General features: G+C 44.5%; 3 protein-coding genes across 3 annotated transcripts in view; all 3 read left to right on the forward strand.

The window, feature by feature from the left end:
- The window catches only part of pigu (phosphatidylinositol glycan anchor biosynthesis, class U), a gene marked incomplete at its 5' end in the record, with an annotated part of 14,049 nt that extends 8,789 nt beyond the window's left edge, over positions 1-5,260 (forward strand). The window contains 5 exons of the mRNA XM_080792544.1: positions 1,021-1,175; positions 2,605-2,748; positions 3,051-3,175; positions 3,989-4,131; positions 4,407-5,260. Coding sequence (XP_080648670.1) covers positions 1,021-1,175; positions 2,605-2,748; positions 3,051-3,175; positions 3,989-4,131; positions 4,407-4,520 — 681 coding nt within the window. The 3' untranslated portion in view covers positions 4,521-5,260. The remainder of the gene's footprint in view (positions 1-1,020; positions 1,176-2,604; positions 2,749-3,050; positions 3,176-3,988; positions 4,132-4,406) is intronic.
- A 3,394-nt stretch (positions 5,261-8,654) lies between these two features.
- Positions 8,655-9,833, forward strand: LOC308335906 (kelch domain-containing protein 3-like; the record flags this gene model as incomplete). Its single annotated transcript, XM_080793128.1, has 1 exon — positions 8,655-9,833. One exon carries the CDS (start codon positions 8,655-8,657, stop codon positions 9,831-9,833), a length of 1,179 nt encoding a protein of 392 aa, XP_080649254.1.
- A 2,818-nt stretch (positions 9,834-12,651) lies between these two features.
- Positions 12,652-18,160, forward strand: part of mcm2 (minichromosome maintenance complex component 2) — a 33,211-nt gene continuing 27,702 nt past the window's right edge. Inside the window, exons 1-4 of the mRNA XM_080792167.1 lie at positions 12,652-12,700; positions 14,499-14,695; positions 16,132-16,304; positions 17,324-17,457. Coding sequence (XP_080648293.1) covers positions 12,695-12,700; positions 14,499-14,695; positions 16,132-16,304; positions 17,324-17,457 — 510 coding nt within the window. The 5' untranslated portion in view covers positions 12,652-12,694. The remainder of the gene's footprint in view (positions 12,701-14,498; positions 14,696-16,131; positions 16,305-17,323; positions 17,458-18,160) is intronic.

The raw sequence follows: 18,160 nt of genomic DNA on the forward strand, positions 1-18,160 counted from the left end.
ATATGTCCCCATACACACTACAGGTAAAACCCTTTATATGTCCCCATACACACTACAGGTAAAACCCTTTATATGTCCCCATACACACTACAGGTAAAACCCTTTATATGTCCCCATACACACTACAGGTAAAACCCTTTATATGTCCCCATACACACTACAGGTAACACCCTTTATATGTCCCCATACACACTACAGGTAAAACCATGTATATGTCCCCATACACACTACAGGTAAAAACCCTTTATATGTCCCCATACACACTACAGGTAAAACCCTTTATATGTCCCCATACACACTACAGGTAACACCCTTTATATGTCCCCATACACACTACAGGTAACACCCTTTATATGTCCCCATACACACTACAGGTAACACCCTTTATATGTCCCCATACACACTACAGGTAAAACCCTTTATATGTCCCCATACACACTACAGGTAAAACCCTTTATATGTCCCCATACACACTACAGGTAAAACCCTTTATATGTCCCCATACACACTACAGGTAAAACCCTTTGTATGTCCCCATACACACTACAGGTAAAACCATGTATATGTCCCCATACACACTACAGGTAAAACCCTTTGTGTCCACATACAGAAGCACAAGAATGCCCGTCTCTCTCTCTCTCTCTCTCTCTCTCTCTCTCTCTGTCACAGCGACAGTACATTCCAGTCAGGTGGGGGTTCTGGGCGTTCCCAGTATGCCTTCATGTTCCTGTCTGTCTCTCTCTCTCTCTCTCTACCTGTCTCCCTCTCACAGCGTCAGTACATTCCAGTCAACGTGTACCTGTCTGTCTCTCTCTACCTGTCTCCCTCTCACAGCGTCAGTACATCCCGGTGAACGTGTACCTGTCTGTCTCTCTCTACCTGTCTGTCTCACAGCGTCAGTACATCCCGGTGAACGTGTACCTGTCTGTCTGTCTCTACCTTTCTGTCTGTCTGTCTGTCACAGCGTCAGTACATTCCAGTCAACGTGTACCTGTCTGTCTGTCTCTACCTGTCTCACAGCGTCAGTACATCCCGGTGAACGTGAGGAGGTGGGCCTTCTGGGTGTTTTTCCTCCAGTACGCCTTCATGTTCCTGGGCAGTCTGGTGGTGCTGGTGGGCCTCAGCTTCTTCCTGCTGGGATCCTGGGACTTCCTGCCGTCCGTATATGGATTCATGTGAGTGGGGGGAGGGGGGGTTACTCATTTAAGCTTATTGATTACCTGGCTGTGAACTGGTGCACCCCAAGGTGAATATGAGACAACTTAGGTCTTCAGACAAAGGTCTTCTCATTATCCCCTAAAGCCACTATAGAGCGCCGCAGTCCCGCCCCCTTTCAGAAAAGCGAGTGGCCCAGGAAATGAAAACCCAATGCATTCTCCCATCGGCACTTCTAATATAATTTATTTAAAGACGGTTACGCCGCGGACAAAGCCAACTCGGATCGTGACGAATCATGACAATGAACACAATGTTTTGGGCCGATCAAATCATTAGAGAGAAGAAAAGAAAGCCAGGAGACAACACTATTTGTTTTGTTTTTCGTCTTATAAATTATTTGATCGGCCCATAGTCTGAGTAAGTAAGTAAGTCAATAGTCTGAGTAGTGAGTAGGCTAGTCAGGAATCATGAACAGGACATTTTCTTTTTTCTTTTTAAACAGAATGATTGGGCTAATGGCTATCACGATGAACAGGCCATCATAGCAATGAAGATATATAGAGAAGCCTATATTTTGCGCTAAAGTAATTGTTGAATAACACATAAATGTAGGTTTTAAGGCTAGAATGGCATTGTAGTGGACTATAGTGAGAGGCGAGATTGTCTCTCCTTCATTGCGGGACTGCAGGACTAGTCTGGAGATAGTTAGTCGTGGATGATCAGCTTCAGTCAGTGTTTTGGTTCGTACCTGGAGTTGTGCATTATCTCCGCTGTGCACAGCAGCACAGGGGAACTGTCTTTAATATATCCATGGTCGTTTTCAGTTGCTTTCCATGTGCAACACAAAAGTAGTCTACCATGTGTTTGTTTTGGTAATAGCCTACTGCAGGCGCAGCCATGCTGATTCACGTAATCGCGTAGGACAAAATGAAACCAGCCGGACCAACGTTAATGGTTTAATGCACGTACAGTAGGACCAGCATTTTCAAACTGTCCACAAGTTGCGACGGACCCGACGGTACTAATAAAACATGTGAGTGATTCTTAGTTGCAGCGCGCTGATAGCTACACAGTACACACTAGTAGTGTGCGACTGTGCGTGTGTGCATGCGTACAGAGGAGGGAGGAGGAGGTGACGAGGCACGCGTGTGCATTTGTGCGTGCAGATGGGAGATTTCACAGCGGTAGATTTGTTACTCAATACATTTAGTGAGCGGATAAAATAACATAAAACAAAATAAAAAATATTAAATAGAATTAATAAATGATAAAAGCTCCATTCGAATGGCAATTTTAGCTTTCGAATATATATATATTTTTTAATATTCGAATTTCTTTCATATTATGAAATTCGTTCTGACAGCCCTACTGCGCACCCGGTGTGTGCTGGGCTATACACTTCCTGACTCTCTCTCTCTCTCTGTGTTGTCTATGTCTCTCTCCCAGTCTCTCGGTCCCAGACCTGACCCCTAACATCGGTCTGTTCTGGTATTTCTTCGCCGAGATGTTCCAACACTTCCGTCTCTTCTTCCTCTGCGTGTTCCAGATCAACGTGTTCTTCTACACCATCCCCCTGTCCATCAAACTGCAGTAAGACACGCGCACGCACGCACGCACGCACGCACGCACGCACACACACACACACACACACACACACACACACACACACTAAAAACACACACACTAAAAACAGTTTGTTTCTATGTCAGTGGGTGCTCAATCTTTTTCACGTCAACGACCACCAGAATTATCTGTATTTGGCCACGGACCCCCCATCTGACAATGTGTTGTTTCAGGGACCCCGCCAGAAGCAAAGATTTGAGTTATAAAAACGTGTGTGTGCGTGTGTGTGTGTGTGTGTGCGCGTGTGCGTGTGTGCGTGTACCTTTCAGGGACCACCCGGTCTTCCTGATCTTCATGCAGATAGCCGTGGTGTCCATCTTTAAGTCCTATCCCACCGTAGGAGATATCTCTCTCTACCTGTCCTTCCTGCCGCTCTGGAACCATCTCTACCGATGTAAGTATACGTTTATACTACCAGGCATGTAACCATATTATATATACCAGCTCAGTGGCCTTGTGGTTAGAGTGTCCGCCCTGAGACTGGCAGGTCGGGGGTTCGATCCCCGGCCGGGTCATCATACCAAAGACTGTAAAAATGGGACCCAGTGCCTCCCTGCTTGACACTCAGCATCAAGGGTTGGATTGGGGGGTCAGTCACTGCGACATATCAGCGTCATGTCCAGGGGGTGTACTTGTACATCAAGCTGCCTCACATATTACACACATAAAGACCCCCAGGAAAGTGTTCTAAAGCTCCTGACCGTCATTAACATATATTTTTTAGCAAAAAGGGTAAAGTGTCCCTTTAATATACACTAGGAAAGGGAAATTCTTGGCCGAAAACCGAATACCGAATATGATTAATATTATATTTCTTAAAGCTACCTGATTTATGGCAAAAGAAATGGTTATGTCAAAACTTTACTTAAATAATAATCACTGTTATGGGTCCCATAAAACATTTATTCAGCTCTTTTGAATGCATTCATTGCATACACTATTCGGTGATATATTTTCTGCCTATTCGGGCCGAAACCGAATAGGCCGAAAATGCATTTTTAGCCATCCTTTTTGTGTTAGCATTATGTCATGCTTTAGCTATTGAAAAATAGCAGATCTACAAGCTTGTAGGTCTGCTATTTTTGAAAAATCAAAGAACGACTGACATAGAAACATAGCTTTTTCAGAAAACTGTCATGATGTAGAAGACACTTTTAGAATCAGATCTCAGGTAAAAATGGGTTAAAATCCAGGTGTGTGTTTCCAGTCCTCAGGAACATCTTCCTGGTGTCGTGCGTGATGCTGGCGTGCTCCGCCCTCTTCCCCGTCCTCTGGCACCTGTGGATCTACGCGGGCAGCGCCAACTCCAACTTCTACTACGCCATCACCCTGCTGTTCAACGTGGCGCAGGTAGGTGGCACTGTTGACCCATGTAGACATGAGGCCCATTCTAAGAAAAATGCAAGAATGATCTGTATTTGGCCACGGACCAAACGGCATCAAAATACGCCAAAATACATTTCAGTCGACTAAATCAACTGTAGATTTAGTCGACTGAAATCACATTGACATGTAGTCGACTAAAACTAGACTAACACTAAAACATTTCAGGTGACTAAAATGTGACTCAAAAGACTGATGACTAAAAGCTGTGGAGATCAACACGCTGGTTTGGTGTCTTTCAGATCCTGCTGGTGTCAGACTATTTCTACGCCTATCTGAGGAGAGAACATCACCTGATCCACGGGCTGTACCTGAAGAGACCGGACGGGACCGAGGCTACGCTAGTGCTAAAATAACACACACGCACACGCACACACGCACGCACACACACACACACACACGCACACACACACACACACACACACTGAACCGAGGTGGGGGGGGCCTGACATGGTCCATTTTTTATTTATCCAGCATGTTTGAGCCACGGAAACCACCATTTTGAAGACATTTAGCCACGCAGTCCAAAGACCAAAACAATATTTTGTTATTGACAAAAGGTATCCTTCCTCCAAGTTCTACTGTATCTGTAGTACTGTAGTACTGTAAGGTATCCTTCCTCCAAGTAGTACTGCTTGTCAAAATGTGAAATTGCAGACTTGAAAAGAAAAGAATCCAAGGCACTCACACGTCTTTAGGTGAAAAAATTAAAATAGTTTATTTGATGATGAGCTTAAGGCAAATAAATAACAGGACCTACGCGTTTCGACCAAAAGGTCTTCGTCAGGGTCTAGCTCTGGTTCATAGCCTTCCTGCTTACCGGTTTAAATCTCAAATCGAAATCAGACCAGCCTCTCCTCTTTAGTGGAAATCGTTTAACCTACTCACCAATACAAACACGGGTTGTGTCGATAGAAAGACTACTTTCCTTAGTGGACGCACTCTGAGCCCCCCCCACCACACGTATAAACGGTACTTTTTGGCCAAAATGGGATTTTGTTTCCAGAGAATTGCCTCATAGAGAATATTTTTCCTCCGGTGGAAAAAAATCCCTTTTTGGCCAAAAAGTACCGTTTATACGTGGGGTGGGGGGGGGGGCTCAGAGTGCGTCCACTAAGGAAAGTAGGCTTTCTATTGACACAACCCGTGTTTGTATTGGTGAGTAGGTCAAACGTTCGTGAGATTTCCACTAAAGAGGAGAGGCTGGTCTGATTTGGATTTGAGATTTAAACCGGTAAGTCGCATAGCCTTTTACTGCAGGGCAAAGAATTCGCAGAATGGAAGCAGGAAGGCTATGAACCAGAGCTAGTCAGATAGTCTGTCTATTGTTATTGTTGGATATGATTTTGTGCCCCAAATTCCATGCTGTATTGATGTGTATACTGTATACCACACATCAATCAATACATCGTGGAATTCAGGAGGAGAGATACAGTACAGTAACAGGCAAACGATCAAAATAACAATTCTTCTGCATTCTCTTAATTGTGTAGACTTCTTTGTAAATTAACTAATGCCGTTGTTTAACGGAAATTTAACTCTTGAGAGCGTGCAATCATTTTGGTTTCATTTTACGCATAACTCTCTCATGAGTTAAAAGATCTATAAGGGTCCATTTGGTTACCGACAGTACTTCCATCGTTTAGCTGGGGACCACCTGGAACCCCCGCAAGGACCCCTGGTCGTCCCCGGACCACCTGGAACCCCCGCAAGGACCCCTGGTCGTCCCCGGACCACCTGGAACCCCCTCAAGGACCACTGGTGGTCCCCGGACCTCTGGGGACCCCCTGGAACCCCCTCAAGGACCCCTGGTGGTCCATGGACCTCTGGGGACCACCTAGAACCCCCTCAAGGACCACTGGTGGTCCCCGGACCCCCTGGAACCCCCGCAAGGACCACTGGTGGTCCTGGACCTCTGGCTGAAAACCATTGACTATGCAAAGACTACTTTGTCATTGGAGACGGTGTTGACGCTGGGGAGACAGCGACACCCGGTGGCAGGATGGAGGACAACAGTTTTTGGCGGTGGAGATTATATTTCTTCTTCTCTAGCCTTTTTCATTATTATCTTTTGAATAAAAAAAAAAACTGCATGAAACTCGGTAATCTAAAAAATAACACGAAATACATTGCTTTTCCTAATGACTAAGTTATCAACCCATTTTGGGCGGGCACCCCTTTTGGTGTTACTAGCATCATGTCACGCTTTAGCTATTGAAAAATAGCAGATCTACAAGTTCGTAGCGCGCCACTCGGTGGCGCGCTACGAGCTTGTAGGTCTGCTATTTTTTTAAAGTCGAAGAACGACTGACATAGAAACATAGCTTTTTCAGAAAACTGTCAGGATGTAGAAGACATTTTTAGAATCTGATCTCAAGTCAAAATGGATTAATAAAAAAACAAACAAAAAACAGACACAACGGGAGCGGGATGGGACCTGAGACCAGATTCTACTACACGTTATCTAAATCATGACAGTTTTCTGAAAAGAAACCCCTGCATGTTTCTATGTCAGTCGTTCTCAAACTTTTTCACGTCAAGGAAAATATACTATAGACTACGTAATTGGCCCGCCGACCCCCGTCTGAAAATATGCTGTTCCAGTGACCCCCTCCCAGAAGCAAAGATTTGAGCCAAAAAACGTTCGCTCTGAAAGAATATATATTCACGAAGAACACATTTTCACTACAAGCTCAGAGCTCAGAGCTTGTAGGTCTGCTATTTTAGACAAATCGCGAAAATTAGGCGCAAATGTTTGAATATATAATTGAGTACCACAGACGAAAAACTGTCTTAAGTCCAAATTTCATTCTGACCCCTCCACGAAAAGGCCTCGTTGTCCTGAACCCGTATCTATCATTTATACATTATGGATCAATAGTGTGGACTTAGACTGTTTTTCGTCTGTGGCATTCAATTATATATTCTTTCAGAGCGAAATTTTTTAAGAAATCTTTGCTTCTGGTGGGTCTCTGGAACAACATATTTTCAGCCAAATACATTATATTTTTGGGGGTCCTTAGTTGACATGAAAATGTTTGAGAACGAATGACACAGAAACATGAGGTTTCTCAAGAAAACTGTCAGGATTTAGAAGGCATTTGTAGAACTGTCCTCAGGTCAAAATGGGTTCATCTATGCTCTATTGTCCTGTGCACCGATCACTGGCCTTCTGAGGTGTGCATCTGCCTTTTGCTATTAAAAAAAAAAGATTGTGATACAGTGAAACCAGATGGAAGTCGTGTGAAGCAAGTGTCTTCAGTCTGGCGGAGTCAGGTTATCTGACAACCACTGCTGTATGTAATGTGTATATATGTTATTTATTATTATTATTATTATTATTATGGGCTGTTTATTACCCAGTTAAAGGGACACTTCAACCCCTTTTGCAACCAGATCTTATTTTAATGATGTTTGGGAGACAAGAAACACTTTCCTGGGAGGTTTTATGTGGGTAAACTGGGCTCACTTCCTTTCCTGGACTACAATTCCCATAATGCTTTGGTGCACTGCTGCTCCTTGTGGATATGGGGAGGGCTGTCTTGCTGAGACACCGTGTAGACCAGGAAGTAAGGGAGCCCATGTGTCCGTGACATTGTGGAGCCCATTGACACTTAGAAATACTAAAATATCTAAAAACTCAAATTACCCACATGAAAACCCCAGTAAATTGTTTCTTGTCTGGTTGCCAAAGGGGTTGTAGTGTCCCTTTAATGTTATGTTATGAAAGGGTTAATGTAATATCTGGTGAATGAAATATGTAACGCGGAAGGATTGTTTTTTTTTTTCTATCACGAAGAGATCATGACGTTTAATAAAATATCATGTACTTAAACGTTTTTATTAAACTATGTGGGAATCGGTTTTGCTTTTGTTTTCATTTCAACACAATTTGAATCTATAGCCAAAGGAGAGTTCCAACGTCCTGACGTCATCCCCTTGTATAGAGCACCGCCGTACCAGGTCACACTGACTGGTACGCACTCTGTCTAGAGCGCCCCTCACTTCACACGGGTGTGATTTGTTCTATATCCATCCATCCATCTTCAACCGCTTATCCGTAGTCAGGTCGTGGGGGGCAACAGCTCCACCAGAGAGCTCCAGACTTCCCTCTCCCTCTCCAACATTGGCTTTTTAAAGTTTGCAGGATTGGCCCGTTTTGATGATTTGAGGCCACAGAATGCCTCAAATCATCCAATTGCCATCCAAGGCATGAGAAGAAATGGCACCCTTTTCACATTGGCCTATTATAGCGTCACCAGGAGGCCACAGCCTGACCTGCCCCGGTGGAGACCTTTCCCCCTGAGGGGGACCATATCTAGTTGTCAATGTTCTGCTGGTTGCGATTGGCCAACCTTTGCATGCCGGTCTGTGCGTCCCGACTCATATTTGTGCATTCCTTTACAGCCCCACAGAACGGGCACGGTACATCAGTCGTCGATCCATAACTTCACCGTGCGTCAGAAGACCGATCGACTAGGCCGTGAGAGATGCTCAGCTGGAGGGTTCCTCTGAGAGGACCGACTGGAGGATGCTTACGGGTCACGGTCACCGTAGGACACAAGCTGTACACCTTTGGAGACTCTCCCCATGCGCTCTCATGGGACACCGGCCTTCAGATCAGTGTGTACGTCTTAAACACCGGGACTCTGCACTGGCGGAAGTTGTCGGTGAGAAGAAGACGAGGCGAGAAGAGGCTGCCCCCCGAGGTTCCCTACATGCGCAAAGGACACTCTGCCGTGCTGGTGGAAGGCATCGTTTACATCTGGGGAGGGGGCTGGGGGATGATGAGAGATGCAGATGACCGGGTGTATGCGCTTGATGTGGACACCCACAGATGGCTGAAGACACAGGTTTCTGGGACCCTCCCAGATTTGAGGTTCAAACACTCTGCCTGCGTCTTGGGGAAGGTCATGTACGTGCACGGAGGAGTTAATAGGGTTACACGCATGGAATGCAACGACATGTACAAGTTGGACACCTCCACAATGGTCTGGTCTTCAATTATCAGCGGAGGAGATCTACCGCCCGCTTCATGGGATCACCACGCCACCATCATCGGGACAAAGATGTTTGTAGTCGGGGGCTACAGCGTCAGCGTCAACGACAGCGTCAGAGTGTTTGACACAGAGACCAACCACTGGCTGAGCATCTCGCCTTCTGCACGGCCTGTCCCTGAACACTGCTCCTCCTATGGCGCAGCCTTTGCCTACAATGGAGAGCTGTACGCAGTGTACGTGTTTGGTCGTAGTGAGAACTTCTGTGGTCTGTGGAAGTTCAACACAAAGACCTTCTCCTGGAAGAAGGTGGAGCCCAAGGGGAAAGGCCCGTCTAAGGCGTCTCGTACGGGCTGCTGTTGCATGCTGGGAGACCGTGTCTTCCTCTTTGATGATGATCTAGTGTACATCTTAGACCTGAGTCCAAGTCTCCAGACATTCTGCAAGCTGGCGGTGATTCAGCACGGTCTGGATAAGTCTGAACTCCCTCACCACATCAAGTGGGAACTGGCAGCCATGATGTCGGGTGGGAACTGGCAGCTGCAGGGAACTGGCCTCAACTGGGAACTGGAATTAGACGAGAACTGGAAGAAGGTGACTCGCAGAAAGTGGGAAATGACAGCAGGTGGGAACTGGCAGAGGGTGGGCAGAGGCAGCCATGACATCAGCTGAGAACTGGCAGGGGATGATGCGGAATACAGCAAATGCTAATCGCTGTCCCAGCACATTTCTAACACCCGTGGCACACGTGAGTGACGTGATGAGTACTTTATTTGAAATCTGAATGTTTATATACACGATCGCGTAAAACTGGCTTCAGTTTCAGGGCTACTGCAAAATTAACTTGGAGGAGCCTTCTGTTTTTAGTTTTTTAAGCTATACTCATCAGCAATCGCCAAACATGCACAATGTTATCTTAACATTGTGAATGTTTGAACATTTCATTGTCAATGAAATGGAAATGTTCTGTTTGTGTTGCCACAAATTTGTATATATATTTATGTGTGTGTGTGTGTGTGTGTGTGTGTGTGTGTGTGTGTGTGTGTGTGTGTTTGTGTGTGTGTGTGTGTCCTGACTCCTGATAACGGTTGATTTCGTCTATTTAATACAGTTGTTTTGACCTGCCTGAGAATGTCATGTAAAATGTTTGTTTTTAAATCACACCGTTAGATTCTATAATATTATTTTTTACACACTACTAGACGATTAGTAAGTATATTGCCACAGTTTTCTACTTTATTCCAATATGCAAATTGTCCAATTAAATATGCACGAATGCCTCGTCTCATATAAGAATTATGGTCCAAAACCAAACTGTATAATATTGTCGCGGAGGTGCCTCTGTATCCTTTACGACAGTCAAACAGTCTGTTTCTGGCGAAAATCTAACTCATTCAGCAGCAGTAACATTAGCGTTTTCTCACAGTCATTTATATAATATTCTATATCCATGCATATCCATATGAGTGAAACGGCCGGGATGATTTGTTTATTTTTCAAACACAGTTCTTGTATTGAGGCCATTTAACAGAGGTGGGCGACTTTGACAATGACGAGGGCCAATATATTCCCACACTCACTCCAGAGGGGCCACAGTGCATATAGTACTGTCGTAGCAAAAGTAGCTGATCTACAAGCTCAAACCGCGTCGCAGTTTTGAGCTTGTAGATCTGCTATATTTGAATTGAAAACCTGAATATTTTTTTTGCCATTTTTGAATTGGAAGCCTGAAAAGTAACCTTTTTATTTAATTTCAAATGCATTTTAGTTATAGTTATGTTAACTTTATAAACTGTTAACATAACTACATTTAGACACAAAAAGACAGGAACATTTTAATACTAGTAGTCATTAAGTACTAGTCATTTAATACATGTCATTTAATACATGAAGTCATGGAGTAATTCAAGCAGGTTTGGAATTGTATGGAACAGCTGAAATCAATACTATATCAGTATTCTGATAATAACACACAGGTTGCATTAAGTGAAGGTGGGGGGCCGCCAGTTGCCCCACCCCTGCCCTATAGGGTGAGGTCGCGCTCACGCATCCGCCTGGGTGACGGCAGACTGCTGGGCGAGTGCTGGCGCTTTGGCATGGACGGGGGACGGGGTCAGATCAACTTATGGAATGAATTCTGTACTGGCCATATATGCAGATATAGGTAGTAGGTGATGATCCAGTCTCAAGTTAACAGTTAAATATCTACAGTATCTACAGTAATGGTCCATTTGGTTCAAGGTCAAGGTAAACTTTATTGTCCACAAGGGAAATTTGTCTTGGGCTTTCACCCCTGCTGCAGCCACACATAAAACATCACCCCAGCTACAGCCACACATAAAACATCACCCCAGCTATACAGCCACACATAAAACATCACCCCAGCTACAGCCACACATAAAACATCAATGACAACAAAAATACATTACAGAGGAAGACACAACATTACACCATATAGCACACATGATGTGGATAATCTGGCCTCACGTGGTTACTGCTGTTTCAGAGCCTCGTTCAGCATCTTAGTTGATGCTGGTCAGAGGCGGAAGGTTCTTAAAACGGCAGTGGGTTCAACATGATCAATGATAAACAGCATGATAAACAAAAGCCACCTTATTAGCATTTGAATGCCATGTGCGGCGGCCCAACACCTATCTTGGCCCAAGCGCCCCCAACCCCTCGTAAAGGTATGTGACTACGTGCATGACAACATGAGTCTGACCACTGGGGAAGGGAAATTTCAGTGGACAGTGGGTGCATATACTGCATATTGATATATTTTGCCAAAATGCCAGTGGGTTCATTTGCGCCTCTGAACCCACAGAGTTGACGCCCCTGATGCTGGTACAAACCATTTTTTAAATCTGATGTACTTCCACTTTGGTTCTTTGCATCTTCTCCCAGAGGGCAGAAGTACAAACTCGCCATTTAAAACATGGGTAAACATCACTGACAATTTGTTGAGCCTGTTTTAATGTAGCCTGCTCATAAATGGACTGAAGAGAGGGGAGTTGTCTCACCCCTATGATCTTCCCTGCAGTCTGCACCAATCTGAACAATTTGGTTACCAACTCTCCATCATTTTAAGCGCCTGGGGACCATCTGGAACCCCCTCAAGGACCACCAGTTGAAAACCTCTAATAAAACATGTTTATTAAACGAACCAGCAGGGGGCGGTAGTGTCTCCTCTGAGGCGAGCAGCAGAGGGACAGCCATGGATTTTTTTTTCCCGGGAAAGAAACTCCACCCTTAAAAACGAGAGGACAGCGTGTGATTGGCTGGCTGATCCTGCTGTCCGGCGTCAACACACACCGCCCCCCGCCTCCATACATACGGGAGCGGAACAACCTTGACAGACGTCGCCGTCGCCCAATCAAAACGCCGCCTCGTGCTATAGTCTCCGCCCGACCTCGTTGAATATTCATGAGATTTCGCGGGCTTCGGGCGTCACGTGATCGTTCTCGCGCGAAAAGTGAGACTACGCCGGAAAAGACAGTTTGTGCTGAGCAGAGAATCAGAGCAGAGCTGAAAGCATGGCGGTGAGTAAATATCACTGAAAAACACGCTTTTAATGTACCAATATGACACACGCATCCGTGTGCATTTACGAACACCGTTTTATGCTTATGTAACGGTACATAGTTAGTTTGTACTGTCGGGAAATTAGACATTTAACACCTTCTCAACAAAACAAATCCTCTGAAGTCTAGTCTCTGTAATGACTTGAGTTACAACTGTTGTTTGTGGAATCTGGATCTCAGTCGTTTTGTCCCAATCTCACTGTTACGCCCGCTCTCTACTCTTTACCAAAACTACAGCCGATCTCGTTTTGTGACTTTGTGAGCTTGTAGATCGGCTACTCTATAGACTTTATGCCCCCCCACCACCCTAGCCTGCAGGGTTTAAACCCTGCAGGCTAGGGTGGTGGGGGGGGGGGGGATAAAGTGTGTCACAACAAAGAAACACCGTTGGATGTCTATTAACTTATAATCTAGACAGTATTATGGGCACATGTTGTACTCTTTCAAGTACAACATGTGTTCTATGATTGGATTCTGTGCTGTAATGATGAGGCTGTGAAGGTTTTCAGGGTTTGCACTGTTTAGTGATATGTCGACTTGTTGTCCGTGTATGTGGTATGTGATTTGTTTTGTTTACATGTACAATAATGATTGTGACATATCGAAACCGAGATGGTACATCTCTTCTCAAGGGGTCTTTTTGTCCTAATAATAAAGAAACTTGAATCATTAATCATGCTCCTTAATATCCAGAGTGGATTTAAAGTTTAAACAAAGTCGATATAAACCACTAGATAGAAAGCACTGTCAGTGAGTGTACAATAATGTTGACGTAATCTTATAGGTCAAATAATGCAATGGATGGACACGTTTTAAAGTGTGTGTGTGTGTGTGTGTGTGTGTGTGTGTGTGTGTGTGTGTGTGTGTGTGCGCAGCTACTTGTTTTAGGTTGTCTGAGAGTTGCACACTGCCTTCACCATAATGTATTTGTAGTTGTACTTTATTGATTGATTGCAACAGTATCGGTTCATTTATGGATGTGTAGTGTAGCTTGTTTTATTGATAGATTATAGATTGGGCCGGGATGATTTGTTTATTTTTCAAACACAGTTCTTGTATGAGGCCATTTAAGATCCCCCTATAGCAGAGGTGGGCAACGTTGACAATGACGAGGGCCAATATATTCCCACAGTCACTCCAGAGGGGCCACAGTGCATAGTACTGTCGTAGCAAAAGTAGCTGATCTGGATTTCGTCCCCTAAGCCAAATTCCAATACCCAAAATCTCGGCCACTCGCTCACTCCCACTCGGTCACTACAACATGGCAAATTATGGTGAAATTGATGAGCTGCCGAAATATGTTACCATCTTGTGGACTTCACACAACTTACTTGGAGGTCTTTAAATACGTGGCCTGAATACCGCTAGGTCGACCTCTGCTAATGAACAAACTGCAACGATTTACATTTGGACACTGACGTTATGCGATTGTCTAGACTAGACTCTAGATGATTGTCACATATTTCAGCAGGTCACCAATTTCACCGTAACACCTCCATGCTGGAGTGAGCGAGTGTGAGTGAACGAGTGTGAGTGAGCGAGTGTGAGTGAGCGAGTGGCCGAGATTTTGGGTATTGGAATTTGGCTCTAGTCTCAAACGAGCACTTTCCCCGGTCGGGGCAACCTGAAAGCAAACTCCACCTGCCCGAAAAGTTTTATTGTATTGATTAATATCCTATCCAGTATGTATTTATGTTATGTATATATTTTATAAACGGTAACATATGTTCCTTTTCATATTTCATTATATTTCCAGGATTCCTCCGAGTCGTTCCAGGGCGCCACCAGCCCCAGCAGAGGAGAGACCCCCCGGCGCGGGGACATGACCTCCAGCCCCGGGAGGGACCTGCCTCCCTTTGAGGACGAATCTGAGGGTCTCCTGGGAGACCAGACCCTCCTGGAGGAGGAGGAGGACGGGGATGGGGAGGAGCTGATTGGAGACGCCATGGAGAGGCCAGTCCTCTTTATTTATTATTATTATTATTCATAACACTTTTTTTTTTTTTTTGCCGGGGAATTCGTCAAAATGGTGATGTACGACAATTTACAATTTACAATTTAGGCATTTAGCAGACGCTCTTAATCCAGAGCGACTTACATTAAGCAAGAACAAAAGCATGGGAATACATCACATGAAAACATTTATCAAGAAACATGCGTAAGCTAAGAAAGTAACAGTGGGATATCTATATAATGAAACTTATACATATAAACTATACATATATACTACTATGCTATACATATGTACTATGGCGTTACAATGCAATTCTAGTGCTGTCTACATAACATGCTATAAGTCTGTTTCAAATGCTTTAGAGGGTGACAGAGGGTGCCCAATCGGTAGACTTTGCAGGTAGATCACATGACATGGCCCTAAAAAGAAAAGAAAAAAGGCATCTGCCAAGAGTGTTGCGCAAAAAACCTCAGTATAGCGTTACAAAATGATACAAAACAAAACCTTACCAATTCCATGTCCGCCCTCTATAAATTATATCCCATTCCAAGTGCGTTTGTCTTGTACACCCGTGCCACTATTCTAAAGCCCTTTCATGTACAGTTTATTTTTAACCCATTCTGACCGGGCACCCATTTTGGTGTTTAGCATCATGTTATGCTTTACCTATTGAAAAATAGCAGATCTACAAGCTCATATCGCGCCACCGAGTGGCGCGATACGAGCTTGTAGGTCTGCTATTTTTGAAAAATCGAAGAACGACTGACATTTTTAGAATCTGATCTCAGGTCAGAATGGGTTCATCAGACCAGTGTGTGTCCTAGTGGAAACCTCGTATGAATCTGATCTCAGGTCAGAATGGGTTAAAGCAACGGGATAATAATTGCTAGTGCCCAAAGCCCTATACTTCTGGGCCCTACCAAGAAGTATTGACATGAAAAGGGTTGCAAAAGCACAGTGTTGAATGGTTAAAATGGTTAACCCATTTAGACCTGAGGACATTTCTACAAACGTCTTTTAGATCCTGACAGTTTTCTGAAAAACCTCATGTTTCTGTGTCAGTCGTTCTCAGACTATTTCATGTCAAGGACCCCCAAAAATGATATGTATTTGGCCGCCGACCCCCATCTGAACATATGTTGTTCCAGCGGACCCTCCTGGAAGCAAAGATTTGAGTTAAAAAAACGTTCGCTCTGAAAGAATATATATTCACAGATATTTGAGATTCACAAGATTTGCGCCACACTTTAAAGATTTTCCAAAACTAGCAGACCTACAAGCTCGTAGCGCGCCACTCGGTGCCGCGCTATGAGCTTGTAGATCTGCTTTTTTTTCCAATAGCTTAAGCATAACATAACGCTTTTAAAACACCAAAAGGGGTTCCCGCCCCCAGAATGTGTTTTTAACGTGCGGTGTCTTTGTCTCGTCCAATCAGGGACTACCGAGTCATCCCGGAGTTGGACCGCTACGAGGCGGAGGGGTTGGACCTGGACGACGAGGACCTATCAGAGCTCAGCCCCGGAGCCAGGGCCGCTGCCGAGGAGGCCATGAGAAGGCGGGACCGAGAGAGAGGCGTGTCTGATAGGCTGAGGAGAGGACTGTTGTATGGTGAGACGCCTGTCTGTCTGTCTGTCTGTCTGTCTGTCTGTCTGTCTGTCTGTCTGTCTAGCCGTTTCCAGACCTAAGCTCTTCATTTTTAGGCTGCATTTTTCATATTCCAACAAACATTCAATGAAATCCTATTTCAATATCACTGGCTGAGAGAAGAGATTCCACTTTTCCCATTTTTTTTTATAGAATTTATCCTCTTGTAGTCTCAGTATGAATGTTAGTTTTTCCATAGAATACAGTTCCTCAATAATGTCCATCCATTGATCTTTCGTTGGTGGGTCCTGTTGGTACCAGCGTCGTGTGATTGTGTGTGCGGCTCTTTTGATAGTGTGGCAGCACCCACAGTCTGTCTGTCTGCTGATTGACTAAAGTCCCTAAATCCCTTTATTTTAGATTGTTTTGTAGTAATAGTAAAACAATAAACATTACAGAGACTTTAGTTGTTATACTGTACAATACTTTAAAACAGTTGTCATGTTGCACACATGCTTAAAATAGCTCTTATTTGCGGCCGCCCCTCGTTGAAAACAATGTATTTCCAACTCCAACTTGTACCAGTTCAAGGCTGCACGAACAGCTCTGTTTGTACCAAAACCTAACTCGCTGAAGTAGAGAAGAATGTCCACCCATCAGCCACAGAGACACCTCTGTGACTCCCCATCAGTAGAGAGGAATGTCCACCCATCAGCCACAGGGACACCTCTGTGACTCCCCATCAGTAGAGAGGAATGTCCACCCATCAGCCACAGGGACACCTCTGTGACTCCCCATCAGTAGAGAGGAATGTCCACCCATCAGCCACAGGGACACCTCTGTGACTCCCCATCAGTAGAGAGGAATGTCCACCCATCAGCCACAGGGACACCTCTGTGACTCCCCATCAGTAGAGGAATGTCCACCCATCAGCCACAGGGACACCTCTGTGACTCCCCATCAGTAGTTTAGTCGTGTTTTTTCTCCTAACGCTTTTTGTTTCCGTTTGTGTTTTTTGTGTTCATTTTTATTTTATTTTACAGACAGCGAGGATGAGGACGACGAGCGGCCAGCAGCACGTAGAAGACGATTGGCTGAGAGGGCGGCGGAGGGCGTGGCCGGAGAGGCAGAGGACGAGGAGATGATCGAGAGCATCGAAAACCTGGAAGACATGAAGGTTTATTATTATTAATATTATTATTATTATTACTGTACCTGGATATATAACCAGCTCAGTGGCCTTGTGGTTAGAGTGTCCGCCCTGAGACTGGGAGGTCTGGGTTCGATCCCCGGCCGGGTCATACCAAAGACTCTAAAAGCCTTGACACTCATGAAGCATCAAGGGTTGGATTGGGGGTATAAGTCCCTGCTTTTGGTCCCTGATTTTGGGGCATAAACAATTACCTCGAACACATTTACAATTAGTGTAAATATCTATTTGCCGATAACTCATTAATATTAATATTCCTCCAGGGTCATACAGTCAGAGAGTGGGTGTAACTCATATTAATATTCATATTCCAGGGCCATACAGTCAGAGTGGGTGTAACTCATATTAATATTAATATTAATATTCCAGGGCCATACAGTCAGAGTGGGTGTAACTCATATTAATATTAATATTCCAGGGCCATACAGTCAGAGAGTGGGTGTAACTCATATTAATATTAATATTCCAGGGTCATACAGTCAGAGAGTGGGTGTAACTCATATTAATATTCATATTCCAGGGCCATACAGTCAGAGTGGGTGTAACTCATATTAATATTCCAGGGTCATACAGTCAGAGAGTGGGTGTAACTCATATTAATATTCATATTCCAGGGCCATACAGTCAGAGTGGGTGTAACTCATATTAATATTCATATTCCAGGGCCATA

Source organism: Protomyctophum bolini, assembly GCF_963924005.1.
Source record: "Protomyctophum bolini genome assembly, chromosome: 20".
NCBI classification, from domain to species: Eukaryota; Metazoa; Chordata; class Actinopteri; order Myctophiformes; family Myctophidae; genus Protomyctophum; species Protomyctophum bolini.